The sequence below is a fragment of the Vanessa tameamea genome, chromosome 29 (genome assembly GCF_037043105.1).
Source record: "Vanessa tameamea isolate UH-Manoa-2023 chromosome 29, ilVanTame1 primary haplotype, whole genome shotgun sequence".
Lineage (NCBI taxonomy): Eukaryota > Metazoa > Arthropoda > Insecta > Lepidoptera > Nymphalidae > Vanessa > Vanessa tameamea.
Genome location: NC_087337.1, coordinates 5,719,205 through 5,739,110, shown reverse-complemented (window position 1 = coordinate 5,739,110; position 19,906 = coordinate 5,719,205). Strand labels below are relative to the sequence as shown.

General features: G+C 37.1%; 2 protein-coding genes across 7 annotated transcripts in view; both read right to left on the bottom strand.

The window, feature by feature from the left end:
- LOC113400973 (transcription elongation regulator 1-like) overlaps positions 1-13,696 on the bottom strand; it is a 28,898-nt gene extending 15,202 nt beyond the window's left edge. For 2 of the 4 annotated variants that reach the window (XM_064219919.1, XM_064219922.1), the window contains exons 1-15: positions 13,378-13,696; positions 10,276-10,609; positions 9,865-10,018; positions 9,541-9,723; positions 8,936-9,052; positions 8,715-8,798; positions 8,181-8,275; positions 7,461-7,596; positions 6,689-6,775; positions 5,997-6,207; positions 5,618-5,762; positions 5,253-5,376; positions 4,780-5,051; positions 4,368-4,486; positions 3,278-3,428 (exon numbers count right to left, since the gene is read on the bottom strand). In XM_064219919.1, the coding sequence (XP_064075989.1) occupies positions 3,278-3,428; positions 4,368-4,486; positions 4,780-5,051; positions 5,253-5,376; positions 5,618-5,762; positions 5,997-6,207; positions 6,689-6,775; positions 7,461-7,596; positions 8,181-8,275; positions 8,715-8,798; positions 8,936-9,052; positions 9,541-9,723; positions 9,865-10,018; positions 10,276-10,609; positions 13,378-13,568 (2,403 nt within the window). In that variant the 5' untranslated portion in view covers positions 13,569-13,696. The remainder of the gene's footprint in view (positions 1-3,277; positions 3,429-4,367; positions 4,487-4,779; positions 5,052-5,252; positions 5,377-5,617; positions 5,763-5,996; positions 6,208-6,688; positions 6,776-7,460; positions 7,597-8,180; positions 8,276-8,714; positions 8,799-8,935; positions 9,053-9,540; positions 9,724-9,864; positions 10,019-10,275; positions 10,610-13,377) is intronic. The other 2 variants (XM_064219920.1, XM_064219921.1) reach the window with 2 other exon arrangements.
- A 942-nt stretch (positions 13,697-14,638) lies between these two features.
- LOC135194438 (keratin-associated protein 5-3-like) lies at positions 14,639-19,695 on the bottom strand. Of its 3 annotated transcripts, none has more exons than XM_064219887.1 (2): positions 19,439-19,695; positions 14,639-16,142 (listed from the first exon to the last, which is right to left on the bottom strand). In XM_064219887.1, the coding sequence occupies exons 1-2, from the start codon at positions 19,548-19,550 to the stop codon at positions 14,767-14,769; spliced, it is 1,488 nt and encodes a 495-aa protein (XP_064075957.1). In that variant the 5' UTR covers positions 19,551-19,695; the 3' UTR covers positions 14,639-14,766. The 3 variants fall into 3 exon arrangements, with proteins under 3 accessions (XP_064075957.1, XP_064075958.1, XP_064075959.1); XM_064219888.1 differs by lacking the exon at positions 14,639-16,142 and adding an exon at positions 16,258-17,399; XM_064219889.1 differs by lacking the exon at positions 14,639-16,142 and adding an exon at positions 18,174-18,881.
- Positions 19,696-19,906: the final 211 nt, after the last annotated feature.

Here is a 19,906-nt window from a genome sequence, read left to right as displayed (position 1 = left end):
GGGGTTGAAAGTACCCCCCCTTTGTCCATTACTATTACAGTAATAACTTAAGTTAAATAATATTAACGTATTAATGATTATATTAATATACATATATTTTTTCATCAAATAAGACATTATTATTATTATATAAGGCTGACGTAATTTGTTTATAACTTAAATGTGGTAGGTGGCCACTTTACCCATGGACACTACCGTTGACGTTATATCCCTTGTACTTTGCTATTCATGAACGCCTACCACCCCACCAGGGACGCGGCCAACTGAACAACTACTTGGACACTAGTGCACTTACATCCCAGACTCATAACCTGTATCGGTCCGACCTGGGCTTCGAACCCAGAAAGTCGACAGTGATTTCTAGATCGGAAAATTAACATCTTAAACGAACCCGTGAAACTGCTAACGCTAAAGTATTTCTTTTAAAGATTACATTTTTGTTTCGTTTTTTTTTTGTCAAAAAAAGGACTCGAAATGTTCATTTTAATTTGAAAAAAATAAAAAAAAACATATATATATTCTGTGTTACAAAGGGACAGATATATTTGAAATTATTTTATATAATTTAACTACTTTTAATTGATTGCTTTATATATTTCACAAGAAAACTAGACACGTCAACGGAGAGTTTTTTATTTTATTTCAATGTATATTTATACTTTATTAATATATTTATTGAAACATATAATTCAAACACTATTAGACACGGTTCAGTAGCTTCCAAGTACAAATATACAAAATAAAAAAAAAATTGTATATATTATCAAAATATACGAAAAAAAAAAGTCTCCGTGATCGTTTCAATTAAAAAAGATTACAATAAAAAACCTGAAAAAGAAATAATTAGTTGCGAGGGGGGGGAAAACTAAACATAATTTCTCATTTTCCATTTCAATCAAATGTCTACTAATTAAAAATGTAATTATTTACAATACTTCAACAGTTATCACTAAAAAAAATTTTTTTTTTTTGTTTTAATTTCACTGGCAACCCATCACCATGAACTATCGAATGTTCCGATGCAGCGTGGCAACACTGAACGGGCATGCAACTTGTAGCTTTCAAAGCTATACAGGGGGGGGGATATCTTTATCTATATAAAATTAATATTCGTTTCATCGTCCCGTATGCGTTGCTACACCCATATCCGAATTAATTACGACTTTGAATCACCAAAGCTGAGTCCGTCGTCTCGGATGAGATTACAATAAAAAAAAAAACAAAAAAACTTAAACAACATCAAGGCATCGCAACGCATTCCGGGCTCTTGCTATTTTAATAATAAAATTCGACTTACTCACCGCAAGGTAAGACATTGACAGCCAATGTTAGGGTTATCTATCGTGTATATTTAATTAAGATATACATATATATATTATTTTTATTTGCTTAAAATTATTTTCTAACCTTATGTCGCGTCTTGTGAACCGGGGTGACCACTTGACGAAGTTTTAATCAATATATCGCACTGTCTAAAAAAAATTTATATCGTTATTGTCGTAACGTTATATCGTTTAAGTAACGCAACGGTTTCAAAGAAAAGAAACGAGTTTTTTTTTTGTTTTTTTTTCATATCATACAAATTTAATATTTCAACAGGCAATGGAGTCTCGCTAATACAGCATAGTGCGTTATCATATAAATTATATTTGAAATCGTAAATGATTTAAAAATTAAACTATACTTGGAGACATACAGGAGAAGATATTGAATAATATGTTCCAACAAGAAAAGCGAAATTTATCTGTTTAGGGATCTCAGAGTTGAACTCGTTTTGATGTAAACTTATATCAATATAATATCGTATCAATGAATTAAAGCTTTTAATATCAAACTAACGGAGCTGATCGATAATTCCACATCGGATCAATGGAAACAAAACCGTGGACCGCATCGGCGCCGGGCTCTAGGGCCGTGTAACTAACGAGACTCCAAGGCTCCGCGGGCGAGCGCGCTCGTCAAGTGCTCCCCCGCGCCGCCCCGCCCCGCCCGCCCGCCGCCGCCGCCGCCGCCGCCGGACACGTGTTTGCGTGACTGTGCCGTTATACGCGCAAACGCGAGCGCTCGGGGATATCGCACGAGAACATCTCTCGTCGAACGGACGTCGAGTCTTCCGACGACATCGTCCGTTTAAAGTTCATTAAAAATTACCTAAATTTATGAAACTATAAATTCATATATATTGTTGTCAATTTTTTTTTTTTTATATTCTCAACGAACGTTTCTTCAACGGCATAATCATGAAACACAGTCGCTTGATAGAGAGGGGAAAGAGATCAACCATCGTTAGACATCGTTAACATTATATATGTACTATGCGTTCTGAACACGCGACCGATCGACGGGGACGCTCGCCGAGTTATCTGACCGAGGGCGGAATACCCCTCCACGTAAATATATAAGCAATTAATATTACACTTCATAACGCATAGTATACGATCAATATTAAACAAAAACGTTTTCGATATAATCTCTCTCGTACGATTCATATTTCTGTACTTCGACAAAGACAATAAATAATTAACGAAAAAAAAAAAAAAATAGTTCAAACGAAAAAGGTTATATCGAAAATATTACAAAATATATATTATAAGCAAATATCGATTTGAAAACATATTTAAACTAAAGTTTCGACGATAATAACATCAATTATAATTTCAGTAAGGTTCAAATTCGCAGCGCAAAATTGATTTCGCATAAATACTACAAAATCAACTCAACATTAAACGAATTAAAACACATCGTGACGAGGATCGAACTCGATACAAGAAAGCTTTGAAAGTCTTTTAAATTTTAATAATCAATTATTTTAAAATATTAAACATTTTATAGCAAGTTTTCTGAAATCAAATTAAAAAATGTATGTTAGTTTAGTTGCGGTACATCAAATGCAAATCTTTCTGTAGTTCTTACTTTAAATATTTGCTGATTCGCTTTAACGCATGTTAGCAAAAAATATACATACGATCGATTTTGACGAAACTCATCTTACGGACTAAAAAAATTACTTTTCAAATAATTCTTTCCGAACTACTTCGAATTCAACTGACCAATACATTCAAGACTATTTTCATAGTTAAATAATCAAACTGTACAATTCGTCAATTCAAGGTTACATAAATAATTTACAAAGCGTACACAAAACTGTAACCTTAAAATATCCTTTCAAAGCATAAAATCATTTCAATGATCCGCTCTTGCAAATAGAACGGTTCAACTGAACGTCGACGCGTCATCTCCCATTCGTACAACATCTCCTTCGTACAATCCCACTCACCTGTTCCCTCTTCCTGTCCTTGTCCTCCTTCTCCTTCTTCCTGACCTCCGCGATGTAGTCGTTGAAGTACGTCTCCCTGTCACGCATCTTCTCGATGTTCTTGAACCGCTCGTCGCGACTGTACTTGCTCGAGAAGTCCATGAACGACGATCTGTGGACGGTTTTAATTTTAATGTTAACAAGCGTACTTGATTGTTGATTTCTATGATTATTTATTTATTTATTTAACTCTTTATTGCACACCAAATATACATAAAGATACAAAATATATTTTCTTTAAAAGAAAATTGGCCAAGCAAAAGGCGGTCTTATGGCTTATAAGCCATTTCTTCCAGACAACCTTTGGTTTAGAAGGATAATGTGTATGGAAGACGGCAATATGGCGGTGCAGTAAAAACTTACATTATGAAATAATAACGAATACAACTCAATAAATATAGCAAATACATAAATACAAAAAATACTAATAAATAGAATATAAAGCAGATTATAGATATTTATAAATAAATCATATATACATACATATATCTATATAGTATATGTAATAAAAAAAATGGTTATATGGTGAGTTGCCATATCGGAATAATTTCCATTTGAATAGAAGACTCAATAGTGGTGTGGTGTACTGTCTCGGACAAAAAAAAAAAAAAATATCCCGCTGAGTTTCTTCCGCCGGTTCTTCTCAGGTCCGAGGTGCTAAATTCCGAACCGGCGGTAGATTTTTGACAATCAATAAGCAAGTGTAAACACTTCTATATTGAATAAAGATTTTTGACTTTGACTTTGACTTTGACTTCATCTGGTCACTACTAGGGTGAGACAAATATACTCTCAGCTTGGGTATACACTGATGCAGTATAGTTTCTTCTGCACAGTCGGCTAGTACTAAAAAATTTTAGGAAGACATAATTCTAAGGAGTATTGTGAGAACAATGCTAAGGAGCTGTAAGAAGTATTAATCATTCCTCAAATAAATATAGATATTATTAATAAACGATAATAATTCCCATTTAGGAATATTCTAGATCTCATTTCGTCCATTTGTAACGTAATACCTATAATTTTATTTATCAACGCGGTGTGTACTCACTTGGAATGTAGCTTGGCTTCCTCCATGAGCAGCCTGAAGGCCTGTTTCTTCTGTTGCAATCTGTTTTTCTTCTCTTTCCTCTCTTCCTCAGCACGTTCGCGAACGTATTTGTCAAACACCTGGAATTATACAATGAATAACACTTAGATATATTGCTATAAGATACGAGTGAAATAAAAATAGTTCGGTCAAGGGTTCTTCTTCTCCTTAGGAGAAGATTGGAGCATATTCCATCCCACTGCTCCAATATCATAGGCAACAATAATTTACTTAAATCTTATTGACTGTTCATTCCGAGGGTATTTTTTCCGTAGTGGTACCGTTCAGCCGAGCTTCAATCCCATATCGTGGAGCAAGGCACCTCGTATTCTACGGGAAACGAAGGGAGCGCCGAAGGAACGGAGGGCGGTACCTGCTTCCGCTCCTTGGAGTCGAGCAGCAGGTAGCGGCTGTCGAACACGATCTTGTGCAGCTCCTTCTCCCAGGGCGAGAAGGCGGACACGTCGCTCTCGTGCAGCATCTGCAGGAAGGCGCGCACGCGCTGCTCGAACGGCACCACGGCGCGCTCGCGGGCCGCGCGCGACTCCGCCTCCATGGCCGCCTCCGCGCCCGCGTCGATCTGCAGCGCGCGCCGCCGCGGAGCCTCGCCCGCCGCGCCCGCCGCGCCCGCCGCGCCCGCCGCGCCTGCCGGGTACAGATCGTATTTACAGAGATACGATGTCAGTCTGTTCTGTCTGTGCGATTGATGTAAAAAGGGTATTCTTTTTTTATTATTTTTTACATTTGAGTAAAACGACTAAAACGATACTTTATTACGTTTTACACACAAGTGAACATCGGCGAAGTGAAAAGTAACTATAAAAAATTTGAAGCTGGTGTACTCACTCTCTTCTGGTTTGGCTTTCTTGGCGGGTTCGGCTTCAGAGTCTGAGGATTCGGACTCTGCGTTCCTCTTTAGCTCTCCGTTTGCGTTCTTCGACGGCGTCGTCGTCGCTACTTTGTCTTTTGCCTGAAATAAAAACATTTTTGATTACGCACAAGACAATTGCATAAATCCATGAGTATGTTACGTTTAAATTTTGAAACTCTTTGAAACTCTAAACACTTAAACAATAACATCTATACTAATATTATAAATGTGAAATTATATCTGCCTGTCTGTCTGTTGCTCTTTCATGGCCAAACCACTGAATTGAATTTGATAAACTTTAGCAAGAACTAAGCTTGAAGCGTCGACCCGGCCCACTCACCGCGGCGTCCTTCCCGTGCGGCGGCTGCGACACGGCCTGGTCGACGTCCGGCCGGCCCGCCAGCTGCGCCGGCCGCTCCCACACCGACAGGCGCGCCGTCGGGTTGTAGAAGAACACGCGACCGTCGCCCGTCCACACCACGCACCTGCGGCGCGACATTATTGTTTATTCAAGTAATGTACTACAAGTAACTCAACATTAAACGTAGCCAACTCCGAATCCGGCTCGAAGGACCAAAATTTACATTTGCGATAACTACCAAAATACCACTATACACTCCGGAACAGCGGTAACTTTAAATTGAAATTATCTAATGAAAAGAAGATTCGAAGGTGACGTAAGAAGCAACTCGAACGGAGCACGGCGTGTCTCGGCTCACCAGGGCGTGCCGGAGATGGGCGTGCTGGAGACGGGGCGGCTCTTGTCGGTCTTGGCCTTCTCCTTCTCGGCGCGCTCCCGCTCAGCGCGCTCGCGCTCGGCGCGGTCCCGCTCGCGGCGCTCCAGCTCCTCGCGCTCGCGGTCGGCGCGCTCGCGCTCCGCCGCCGCCTCGGCCGCCGCCTGCGCCTCCGCGTGCGCGTCCACGTCTATCACTAGGAGGAGCGTACCATACAGAATGTGTTCCGAGCTTGTGTTGCCACACTAGTATTATTTCAATGAAAACGGTGACAATATATGTTAACAATATAAATGAGAAAATAACTCAGTCTGTCTGAGAATCGAGTCATTCAATAAACACTCCGATTTTGCTAAGTAGACAGTAGAATACATCGGACCTCTATAAAATAAAAAAATATAAAAACAATAAACCAAATGCGTCATTTTCGCATTTTATATATTACCTGACAAATTTGAATCTCACTTATTACATTTAAAAAACAATAATACGTATTCGTCATTTCCCTAAAAAATATCTTATATATAAATATTTCATTTAAAAAAATGACATCAAATATTCTTAGATTTTTAATCTATATAAGTATTCCATTTGGTCGGATCATAATGGAGGCTTAATTTAAAAAAAAAAAAAAAACAACGCAACAGCTCGCGCTCAAAGTAAACGAAAGCCATTACCTTCAATCTTACTGTCGTCGAGATCTATTCTGTCCGTCTTCTTCTCAGACTTGTCCGCCTTCTCGATAGATATCTTAGCTTGCAACTCTGTAACAGACAAACAGGTCAGAACATGTTTCGACAATAATGCTGATATTCGAAATGGTGTCATGACCACATCTGTTGCGAAATTAAAAAAAAAAGGTTTAAGAATGCATGTGTGCGAAGGGTTCTTATAAAATTTGTGGGTTCACGATTGATCAAAGTACTTTATTCAAGTAGGCTTTTAAAAGCGCTTTTGAATCGTCATTTAATAAACTATTTAAAGTGAAGCTACCACCGTTTCGGAATGTAGAATCTACCGAGAAGAACCGGCAAGAAAAAAGTAACTACTGAGAGTTACTTTTTTTCAACATCTAAAAATACAGTCGTGTTAGTTAAATACAATTATATATGTATGTCATGTCTCCTGTCTGGAAGTCAACGAGCATTAACTCCACGCTTTTTTATCATCTATATAATCTTGTAAATTACACCCTGCGAATGGAACGATTGCCTTCTTGCTTTTTCTTTTTGATATTGAATAACGATAACAACTGACAAACAAACAAACCCCACCGAGTTCCTTTTGCCATTTCTTCTCAGATTAGGATACTTTCTTTTCAAACCGGTGGTAGTGTTCAATTTGACAATAATTCTATATTCAATAAATGAATTTGATTTGATACGAATAATATTATTGAGAGGTAGAAGACATGGCTACCGTCCAGCTGGCCGGTTGGGACGCACTCACCCTCCAGGTCCCGCAGCGGCGGCGGCTTCTCCCACACGCTGTGCTGCGTGGCGGCGTGGTAGTAGTAGGGGCGGCCGTCGGGCGCGCGGTGCGAGCTCCACTCCGCCGCCAGCGCCTGCAGCGACGCCGGCACCGCCTGCGGTACACGTGGGTGATGACATTCGTCTGACTGGATGGTGGGGTAGTGTTTGATTTCACAATCAATTACAGCTTCTACATTTAATTCTTCAAATTCCAGACACCGAGTTGCCTACTAAACATATTTTGTAAGTACTGCATATGTACCTATAGCAATTTCACTACTCCGATTCTTTACTGATGATTTCCTTTGTTAAAAGTTACCCGTAAGAGATTGCTCATAGCAATAATATCGCCTTTGTACACCCAGACTATAATAAATTAACGTGTACCTAACATTCCTTTCATATATTTTGTGTATAATAAAACTTATCTTTTCTATACATTTTTATTGGACGGATCCACTTATATTCAGTATCGTGGTCACGATGACGTCTATTTGATATTCTTCTAACTGATTTCCAACAACCCAAGAGACACTAGCTAACTATGCAGGACTTATAATAGTGCACGAGTGTGTGTGCAAATACATGTGCATGTGTATTTGAAACATCCATACATTCACATGATAAATATTTGATACTTAACAAAAGAGTATTTATAAGTATTTTTTTTATTAATGCCCAAATATAAGATGCTCACAGTTTCCTCCTTCTTAGGCGGCGCTGCAGGTTGCTCGGAGGGGGCTTCGCTGCCGGCCAACGGAGCGCCCATTTGTGGTAGCTGTGTGGCTGCACCTGGAAAAAACATTTAGATTGTTAAATACACAATTTATATTATTAGGCGTATTGTAAACATTATCTCACACAGTCATGACGGTTATAGTCACAAATTTAAAACATTGAGAAGTTACACGAATTTGAAGTACTATAAAATTTCTTCAATCACAGCAACAGCAAACTTTGACCTTGAATCGATCAAGATCTTGGATAAGCTGTGGCACTTATCGTAAAAAAAATATGACATATTTATTAAATGTCAACAAAGTTGTCATCGAGAGTGGATATATGTAGTCAAGTGAAATAGTGTTGTATTAAAAATAAAGATATATTAATCAAGAACTGTTTGAAGTGCCTGTTGCTATTGGAATACAATATATATAAGGGGGCAGGCCATTGATACATTTCGAAATAACTCTGAAGTTAGTGTTATAAGTGGTAGCCTTGGGGCGCTCACCCTTGTCGGGCACGGCGGCGGCGGCCAGGCCGGGCGGCTGCGCCACGAGCGGCGGCGCCCAGCCCCAGCCGCCCCACGCGCCGCCTACGACCACACACGCACACTTATTTAAACAAATATTGTGATTTATTTTTTTAACAACAATAAAATACTACTCAGAATGTAACTTTAATATCAAAAACAATGACCAAACTACTATTGTCTCTCGTATTGAAGTTTACCTGGTGGCTGTGTAGGGGTCTGAGCGGGGGACTGCGAGGGAGCAGAGTCCCCGGGAGGTGCCTCGTCTTCTGGGGAGCTGTCCTGTTTGTCTTTTGGGGTGGACATTTGATTGTTATCTGAAATCATAATTAATTATTGTCATTTACAGTTCTAATAGTTATTAGCTTAGGTTAGCTCCTTATGGAATAAATATGGACAATAACAGTTATTAATAATATACTATAATAATCACACAAATTCTAATACTCTACTCCAACCATAACAAGACAAAAGCCCAATAAAAAACATTTGACAGCAAATTGACTCCGATACCGTTGGTCGAGAGCTCGATTAATCTCTGATATTCACTATGGATTTGCGAAAAAATGGCGTTCCGAACGTCGACGAAACTGTTGCCGGAATTATGGAAGTTAAATTAAAGTGGAAATAAGTAGTTAAGTGCAATAGTGTTGTATTATAAATAGAGATATATTAATCATAAACTCTTAGTAGTGCACAACTTAGCCGAGTTATTAGCAAGTCGCATGTAATACGTAAATCTTTTGTTTATCTTTTTTCCTACTTCCATTTGAACAGGCTATAGAAGACCATATGAAGCACTTACTGTCTTTAACCCATGGAGGAGGTTGAGTCATGAACGGAGGGACGGCCCCCGGCGCTGGACCCACGCCAGGCGGCATCATGCCCATCATACCATTCATCATGCCCATGGGGGGTCCTCCCATCGGTGGACCGCCCATCGGTCCGTTCATTGGCATCGACTGACCTCCCATACCTGGCATTTGACCTGTTAAAAAACAAGTAGTTCAATATTCAAAGTAAATTCTAACATAGTAAAATTATAATCCATTTGTATGGTAGCAACAATGACACAGAGAGACTGTTTAATGCTCAATCTGATCAGCAATTTGTGCAAAGTAATATTCACCCGTAACAGCCATAGACTCCATCTCAGCCTGCGTGATGACCTTACAGGTAGGTCCCTCTTGCGGCCGGGTCCACGTTGTTTCACGAGTCCTCGCGTGGTAGTAGTACGATTTCCCCTCCTCTGACTTAGTCTCAACCCAGAGTTCTGGCGCCGGCTGTTGTGTAAACACGTACATACGTTTAAAGTTTTATTGTACATTTTTTTTTTACTCTTGATTAAAATATTTTTACAAAATTGTCTCTGTTTATATATTTGTAATATTTTTTATTAAGTTTATTTTAGTTCAGTAGACATCTACCTGGTACAATCAAATCACCATGATTCCGACTGACCCAATAGTTTTACTGGCTCTTATCAGCGACATATTCATGCACACATATTATATTGAACATTATGAAATATAAAGCTTACCATATTTGGTGGTGGCATTCCCGGTGGTCCAAATGGTGGAGGCTGGCCCATCATATTCGGCGGGGGTCCCATAGGACCTCCAGGTGGCATCATACCGGGCGGAGGACCGAATGGTGGCGGACCACCCATCATACCCGGAGGAGGAGGACCCATAGGGCCCCAGTTGTTATCAAAGTTGGGTCCATTGTTAGGTCCAAAGCGAGGTCCACCGCGGCCTCGGAAAAAGCCTCGACCTCTCATTGGTGGTCCACCAGGGCCGTAACCCCTGCCGCGAAAACGCATCGGTGGTGGTGGGCCGTTCATCCATCCTGGAGGTGGACCACGGCCGCGTCCCCTATAGGAAAACAACAATAAAGTTAGTTACTCTTAAATACCATGAGAAATGACACAAGAATTATTCCATTATCCAAATCAAAACATACTTTATTCAAGTAGGCTTCTACAAGCACTTTTGAAGTGCCATTATAGAAATTTATTAAATTTTAACCTACCGTCGGTTCAGAATGTAGTTTACTTCAATAGTTACTCTTTTCCAAAATTTTAAATAAAAAATTATATCAGTCAAATACAATTATATATAATATATCTGACCTGGAAGTCAACAAATATTAGCTATATACTTTCTTATCATCAATATCATCATCTGTAAAAAGGAATTTAAAAAAATACTGAACATTCCTTACATTGTCAATGTGCTTCCAACCTAGGGAGCTATGTTATGCAACTTGGACCTGTAGTTACACTGGCTCACTCACCCTTCAAGCCGAAACACAACTATACTGAGTTGCTGCTTGGGTGTTACCTACCCAGACAGGCTTACACGGAACCCTATCTAGTCAATATTACAATAATATCCAAATATATACAATTTCTATTAGATTTTTGGCAGGTCATTTGTGTATAATGTTGCTTAGTTGCTAAATACACATAAATAACTTATTAGAGGCATATCCTGCATGCATTTAAGACACAGTAAATTGTACAATTATAATATATGGCAATATAATATTCATAACAATAGACTATATTGATAATACAGAATAAAAAGGATGTATTGATCACTATATTTCTAATATTTACTCGTCCGAGCTTTTGATTAATGACTAAATATTGATTACCTGCCCCAACTTTAAAGCAATTTATTAATAAAGAAAATTTTATGTTGGTAGCTGTCTAACAGTGAAATTATTAGTATTGAAACATTAGTTTAGGAGATTACCATAACATAGAATCAAACAAATTTCACCTCTTTCTAATATTAGTGTAAATTAGTACAGTTAAAGTAAAAGAAATGATGTCGCCATGCTAGTTTTGTTTCAACAATCAATATTAAATATAAACCCTCTTTGCCTTCAAATGTAATAGACAATCAAATCAATATGTTTATTGATTCATCATGGACAGTTGCTATGGTAAATACAATGTTATATCAACATAGTTAAAAATGGATTAACAAGATGGATTTTTGACATGCCTCGCTCGGAATATATAGTCAAATTTTAATTTAAAGAGTCCAAAAACTACAATTAACACATGTATTACAAACACATTAATAACAAATATGATTAAACATTCTTAGATTACATTCAGACAGGCAGTGATAACACACATCACATCAAAATCTTTTTATACTATTTGGGTTTTTTGTTGGTAAATAACATAGTACAGTAGAAACTCGATTGTCCAAACTAATTGGGACCGAGACTGAGTTCAGATAATCGAAATGTGGATACTTTGGAACAAGATCAAACAAAATCAACACCTTTTCAAATAAAAACAGTACAGCCAAAAAAAAAAATGTAAAAATAAATAAATCAATGTAAAACACCTAAAAACTGTAATGTTTATTTGTATATTACTTTTTTTTATATAATCATCAATTATTAACTGACGAATGGCTGTAACGCACCGCAATTCAGATATGTTTGTGTTTGGATCATCGAGGATCTACTGTATATCATCCAACTGAGCCTAATTTATATATCTTATATTTTATAAGGAATTCATTATGGTCAAATCACAAACAAAAATGCTACTTTTATCAGAACAAATATTATTATTATTAGGCAATTAATCAAAATTTGCAAGCCAGTATCGATGTTCCTAGATTAAATTACTGCCAATTTATATACCTTTTAAAGTAATTTTAGTTTATATAACACTATCATGAACCAAGCAATACATTTTGTTAAATATCACGATCCAGTCAATAAAGCGCATAATAAAAACTAGTAAAGATCTATTAACTCGCCAAAGCGCACCCTCTATGTTGAATTATTTTTTAATAAATTAAACTTAACAAATATAATCTTACAAGCAGTGTCATTTCTTAGTCCTCTCACGCACACTAAGACATGAACATCTCTCACTTATAATTATGCATACAGATAATAATTTAAGATGAAGAGATGCACCTTCATGACTGAATTGGTATATACATCAGTCATTCATATCTGCATATCATATAAGCAGTTCTTCGAGTAATGGTACAGAAAAAGCAACAAGAAATGACTCGTCTGATTTTCGCTGCGGTAACAAGGGGGCTTGTTAAGGTCTCGCTCGGACAATTGTAATTACAACAGAGAAATGCCGCTAATGTTATGCCTGTTTTCATTTGTTGCGCTATTTTTAATATTTAGATTCCTCATAAGTTAAACATATGTAAATTACGATATTTTTTTATATGATTTACATATAGTATACACGACACATCGATTATAATTGATTATAATAATTAAACAATCAAAATTTATTAATAGCTTCGAAGTATGAAATAATTATTTGTTTTACGAGTTTCATTATTTAAAATAAAACGTAATTTGTCATATTCATTAAACACGATTTAAAGTGGCTGGCTTTTTGGTAAATCAATAAATGCATTGAGATAGAAGTCTACGATTATTTCTGCATGCAATTGGGAGTATCGGTTTCATATTATTAATAAAATATTATTCAATCTAGATCCTAAGCAAATCGCCCTAAATTCCACTACAATTTAAACTATTATAGAATAAGTCTTAACACAATAGGGAAATGAGCAAATTGTTCGAACGTTACATTTTTTACATTGTTTAGAATGTGAAAAGTGAAGAAAAATCTTACCTAAAATTTCCTCGACCACCTCGACCACCTCGAAAACTGTTACCGCCGTCTTCATCTTCAAAACTATCATCATAATTAGCTGGATCAACGAAATCTTTGGATGTCTCACTTACACTATCGTTTCCTTCACTACTGCGATTAATAACATCGTTCATACCCGAGTCCTGTGTATTCATATATTCGTCTTCCATTTTTAATAATTATCACTTAATATTCACAAAAACTTATGTCCGCATGCCTAAATTATATGTTTTTGGCAAACACTACAACCACATTTTGCAATGGCGGAACAACATTGTTCCCAAAATGGCGGCCGGTAGCTTCGCTAGTGATTGACACAAAAATCGATTTTAGAAAAACCCGGTTCTCATATTTTTGTTTGTATTATTCAATTATGTAAAATATGTTTATATGCTAAATTAAATTGAATTTAAGTAACCATATAAAATAATTAGAAATAAAAAAATAATTAATGATCTAAAGATTTAAATGTACAATAAATGACAAATGTCTAATAAATCAATATAATAAGTAAATAAGAAACTATAGTTTCGAGAATAATAATGTCCCATTTAGTTAGATACCATACCAATTCCTAAGTATTAAATTATTTTTTAAGAAGTAATGTCATAATATGGTGAGAACTACTACATCCGAAAATTTAAAGCTTAAACTCGAATAGAAATATTGTTAGTCCAAGGGTCATGCTAAAGTTGCTTAATTTATTGTTGAAAACAAAAAAATATTCTTTATCGTAACATTATGTTGTACCTCGTCCTGTTCTGATACCTATGAGAAGGTACAAGGTACAAGCAAAATTTTTGATTATTAGTTGAGTAGTTAAGACAAATAATTTCTAATCTGTGCCCTGTGGCACAACTAAAAGCCAATTAAATTAAGAATTGAATTGAAACAATCCATGAACTTGTGACAATAAGTCCAAAATCACATTAATATTATGACCCCTAAACTAGCACTAAGCAAAAACATGTCGATCCTTTGCTCTGTGAAATACAAAAACAAATTTATCAAATTCAAGTAATCTGTTAAACGTCCATACATGCAACTTTTTTTAATAATAAGATCATCATCCTCCTGCCCTTCTCCCAATTTTACTTGGAGTCGGCATAGCATGTCTTCTTCCATACTTCTCTGTCGGACGTCATCTAACATTCTTTCTAACCATATCGTCTTTCACGCAAAAGACGTTATGGTTAAATAAGTTTTAAAAAATGGTGTCTCAATAACTTTAAACTAAAACAATAACTTATATATTTTATTAATTTAATACATTAGTTGCTTACAGTTGCTTAGTAAGAAATGAAATTTAAAATTAATTAAATATTGAAAGAATATGAGTTGTGGAAGGCTGCTTAAATTATAAAATATTTAAGATTTTTTCGAATCCTTTTCATTGCCAAGAAGACTCCAATAGTTAATAGATTTATTCCTTACGACACTTGAATCTTTTCCGACTCTGTTTAGATTTGAAGATTTTTTCTTTCTAATATCACTTGGTATTATATTAAGCGATACTTTTCCATTCTTATGATATTTTCTTATAAATTTAGTAGAAAAATAACAAATACCAATTGAATTAGATGGCTGTAGAGTGCGCGCATTGATTCTAGGTTTCATATAAGGATTGCCTTTGGATAAATTTGGTTTCGAATTCAAGTTCGATGGTGGGTAAGTTGTCTTTGAAGTAGGATTTGTTGTATACGGAGGGTTGGTGGAAGGGTTTACTGGAGGGCTCATTGGAGGGGTCATTGGATGATTCGTTGAAGGGTTAACAGGAGGGTTGACTACAGGGGTTTTATATGCTGATACTTTTGTATCTTGATTAATATTAGCTTTAGATAAAGGCCAACTGATTGCACTTTTCGGAGCTGGTGTTGTGGCTTGTTGTGTGATTGGCTGATGTGATCCTACCTCTTGATTTGCAATCGGAACAGGCACGATTGGGACGTTGATACACGGTCCAAAGTTGGGAGTGGCCCCATTAAAACTATTGTAATATCCATATGGCATATACGAGTTATAAGAACTGTAAGAATTGTATTCTGGATAAGGATTGAATGGGGTTTGGGTGTATGGGCTGTACATGTTGGCATATCTAAACTGCCAATTACTATGTGCGTTACTATTGTCAGTCGGAAGAGATCCACCTACACCACATACGCCACAGCAGCTAAGTGGTTTACAGGTACAGCATATTGGACCACATGGATCTCCAGGGCATGGTACTATCGGTCCACACGGTCCGCCCGGTTTAACTGGACCCGCAACAGGACATGAACCTGTGGATACGTGATATGGACCGCAAAACCAAGTGCCATAAGGATAGTAGTAATAACCTGTCATGTATTGTAGACACTTGGCAGGTGTGTTACATGGTGGTGGAAGACATGAACAGGCGGCAGGGCAGGCACAGACGCTATTCAAAGCCTTAGCTGCGTCTGCAAACTTTTCTGTTGGATTCGTTGAAGCTGCTCTGTTTTGAATGATATCTATTCGCATTAAGTTTGGTAAAAATGTTTGCAGTGATCTGCATTTTCTGAGACACAGTACTGAGGCGGTTTTTCGTAAATTGGATGCTATGGACTGTTCCTTTCTTGCATGTACAAAACTTGGGCATGATGCACACTTGGTGATTTTGTCAAATTTGATTATTTCTCTTTGCAGTTCAATGTCCTTGGGCTTAGTCACTGAAATGGCAGCTTTCTGTACTCGCTTTGTCAAACTCCTCTTCATTACATTGTGTACTGAAAGGATGATTGAACTATTATAATTAATGAATATCTTAAGACTTTTGTAAAGGGATCAGAAAATAACAAATTAAATAAAACTAAGTAGGTAATTTCAAATGTTTATTTTGTTTTATAAAATTATATTTCAAACATGCATGTGGTAATTAGCTATGCTTATGTTAAGTTGGATATAAGTTACAGTATTTAATGAATAGCAATTTCATAAATCATATTGCTCAAAATCTGGTTCGACTCGTGGTTTACGATTGGCCTTCAAATACTTGGGTACAGTGGAATGATTATACAATCTCAATTTATCAAATCGTTTTCCTTTCTTCTCCCTTTTTGAAATATTTCTTTCGACTGGATTTCTTACATTATAACTTGCTTCATCAAAGAGTTTTCTATCGATTTTCTGTTTGTGATGAGTCGATTTATTACGATACATTGGATCCATTGGATCAACTTTGGTGTGATACGAGTTTGACTTTGTTTTAGGATAATACATTGGGTATGAAGTTTCTGCTCCGGGTCTCATCCCTTTACCCCATGAAAAAGGATGTAATATCGAAGCTAGAACAGGAGGCAACATTTTCTTCGTACAATCTGGTTCATTTTTACCGCTTTCTTTATTTTTCAATTTAGAATCTCCTTTATTTTCCCGTGTCTTAGCTAAAATCTCCCAAGACGGTTCTGCGGGCAGGGCTTCGGCACTAGTCACTTTATATTTATCCATTGTTTTATCAGCTTTGTCTGTTTTCGGCAATGTACACACACATGCAGCACAACATTTGGGACAAGGACATTTGGCGCCGACGGGTAAACAAGCACCGGCTACATGGTATGGACCACAAAACCATGTTCCATATGGATAGTAATAATAGCCTGTCATGTATTGGATACATTGAGGTGGTGTGTTGCATGGGGGAGGGAGACAGCAACCCTTTTTACAACACGGCCCGCATGGAGGGCAAGGCGCAGCACAGGGCTTAGCGGAATATTTCTTTAGCGTCACATTACTCATCGCACGTGGAATATCAGTCGTGTCCGTTCTCGTAAACATTGAATAAGCCGTTGAACTAAAACGTCTGACAAGACTAATGGATGCGGCCATCTTTCTCTGCCTCACAATGCTTGGACAAGAAGACGAGAGTCCTAAATAAGGCGCGATTCGTTTGTTGTTTTGCATGGAAGGAAGCTTCGATCTTCGTATATTCTTAAGCACCGGAGACAACGATTTGCTTGTGAAACCTCGTCGTTGCACGGTCGTGACTGAAAAATGTACATTCTGAATGTTTTATTGAGTGCTGGATTTATATAACCTATAATAAAATTGTAAGAAGGAATGATAATATATTGTGGATATTCTAAGTCGCGACTTATTTCGCGTATGTAATTTCAGTAGATCAGGATGACAAAATAAATTCAAGCTTGGTAATAATTCTCCAACAAATATAGTAATCTATAACTCGGAATCATCTCATTAGTTCTCGTGACAGTGACATGACGATCTTTTTTAAAAAAAGAAACAGGTATGTATTTGCGCTAGTCTTAAATAGTATGCCAAATAAAATAATATCAATTAAAGTTTAGACAAATTATTAAACAACTAATTACAACAATAATTTTATAAGTAAATAATAATGGAAAATAAATAGTTTCGATTATAATAGTTATATGTAATGTGATATAATTAATTATGACATACTATGACAACGCCGTAGTGGAGACTAGGGTAACTCGCTAACGCGTAGAAATAAACTTTTTGATGTACGTCTGTAGATTCATTTAGGGCTCAACTTCTATAATGTATTACGAAGTTTTGAGATATCGAGTAACAACTAAATAATAGGAAATTAAAATCCTTCGAGTTGTCTACGTGCAGACAATACAAAATACTAAAATATTTTATACAGAGACCTCACGTTAGTTTCGTAAATTATTTAAAAAAAACTACGTTTTCTCCCGTCAAGTTACTCTTACCTGAGTAGATTAAAATTAAATATTCAAAGTCAAATTAGACAAAATTTAATTGTAAAAGTAATATATATTTTAAACATTTATTCATACAAAAAATGCAAAAAAAAATTCAAGATCATGGTACTATTTTTATAGGATTTGAAACCATACGAGGTTTTTTCTCTTTTAAAGGAGCTCTTGGAAATGCATTAGGTGGATTCATGTTTCCTTCTTGTGGAGGCGTGCCTTGGGCTGCTGCTGCAGCTACTGCTGCTGCTAAGGGTTGGGCTCCACACATTGGACAAATACCGGCGGCTTCGCACTTCTTTGGTGGCGGGCATTTAGGTGGACACGGACAAGGGCATGGCCCACATGGGCCACAAGGTCCACAAGGTCCGCAGGGGCCACAAGGTCCACACGGTCCGCAAGGGCCGCAAGGGCCGCAAGGGCCACAGGGTCCACAGGGTCCACAAGGTCCTGGGCATCGACAAGGGCCACATGGCCCGCAGGGTCCACAGGGACCGCATGGTCCACAAGGTCCGCAAGGTCCACACGGCCCACAGGGTCCACAGGGTCCACAAGGTCCACAGGGTGGACAGGGACAGCGGCACGGTCCACAAGGCCCACAAGGTCCGCAAGGCCCGCAAGGCCCACATGGACCACAAGGGCAGGCGCAATTTGGGTCATTGCTACCTTCTTTCTTTTTCTCAGCATAGCCGCGAATTTGTGGGTAATAGTCACCGCAACAGGTTAGACGAGCCTCAATGGAGCCGAACACCGCGCTACGGTGGGCCACTGCAAAGAACATCCATACATATAATACTCGGCGATGGAAAGCTGGTGGTGATTAGTGCTATTCGAAGAACGAGGGTCGAGTCGAGTATTATAGATGGAAGTCCTTCGGCAGCGGCCACCGTTCTCCGAAATAACACAGACGCGACACCAGCGAAAACCTTACAAATACCTTACAAATTAACGCTTACAAAAACCGACTACTTTACTGACCAGTTAAAAAACCGGTATAGTCATGTATGTCAAAAAAAAAAAACGATTTTCAAACATTTTTTAAGCCATGTCATTTTAAAATGTATAAATTTCCAAATTATACGTTATCAGGGGCCGCTTTTTATAACGATTGAATTGAACATTACGATACAAATAAAATTAATATCGTTTTAAGCATTTTATATCAAAATTTAAATATTAGCAGTTTCACGATTAGCAATAAAGATGATTAGAAAACCTTTAACACTAATGGCGATTTCAGATTCCAGTCTAGAAGTCTAAAAATTTTAGTCTAATTAAAATTGTAAAAAAGGTTTTTTTTTGTAAATGGGGATGAGATTACTTACATATAGGTGCGGCATGCTTCTTATTATTTGTGGTAGCCAACTGACGCCCCTTGATACATTTCAATAGGGATACATTCTTCGTTAAAACCGCTTTCCGTAATACAAGCGCCATTATTATTTTAAATTTGTTTCAATGAATTTGAATATAGTTTCTATTACTTGAAAATTTTTGATATTTTATTAAGTTTACTTAAAAATTTTGCCCATGGTAGATGGAAAATTGTGTGTTGCCGGAACAAATGATGCTGTAGTTATATCTGAATTTGAATTTTTTAGTTCTTCTTTTTATTATTCTGTCATAACAAAAAGTCTTGCAGCCAATAATAATAAAACCTACTTGGTTCAATCATATTATGGCAGATCTACACGTGGTGATACATTTTAAAAAAACATTAAATCTAATTAACGTGCATTTTTATTTTTCTCCAGAAATATTGTATATTTTTACGTCATGAGTTGGTATTGCTT

Bases quoted from the DNA above. Each gene is read 5' to 3' on its own strand.
- LOC135194438 (XM_064219887.1), bottom strand. From the start codon at position 19,550: ATGGCGCTTGTATTACGGAAAGCGGTTTTAACGAAGAATGTATCCCTA. The intron at 16,143-19,438 runs GTAAGTAATCTC...TCATCCTTTCAG, and splicing joins GAAGCATGCCGCACCTATAT to TACACAATGTAATGAAGAGG.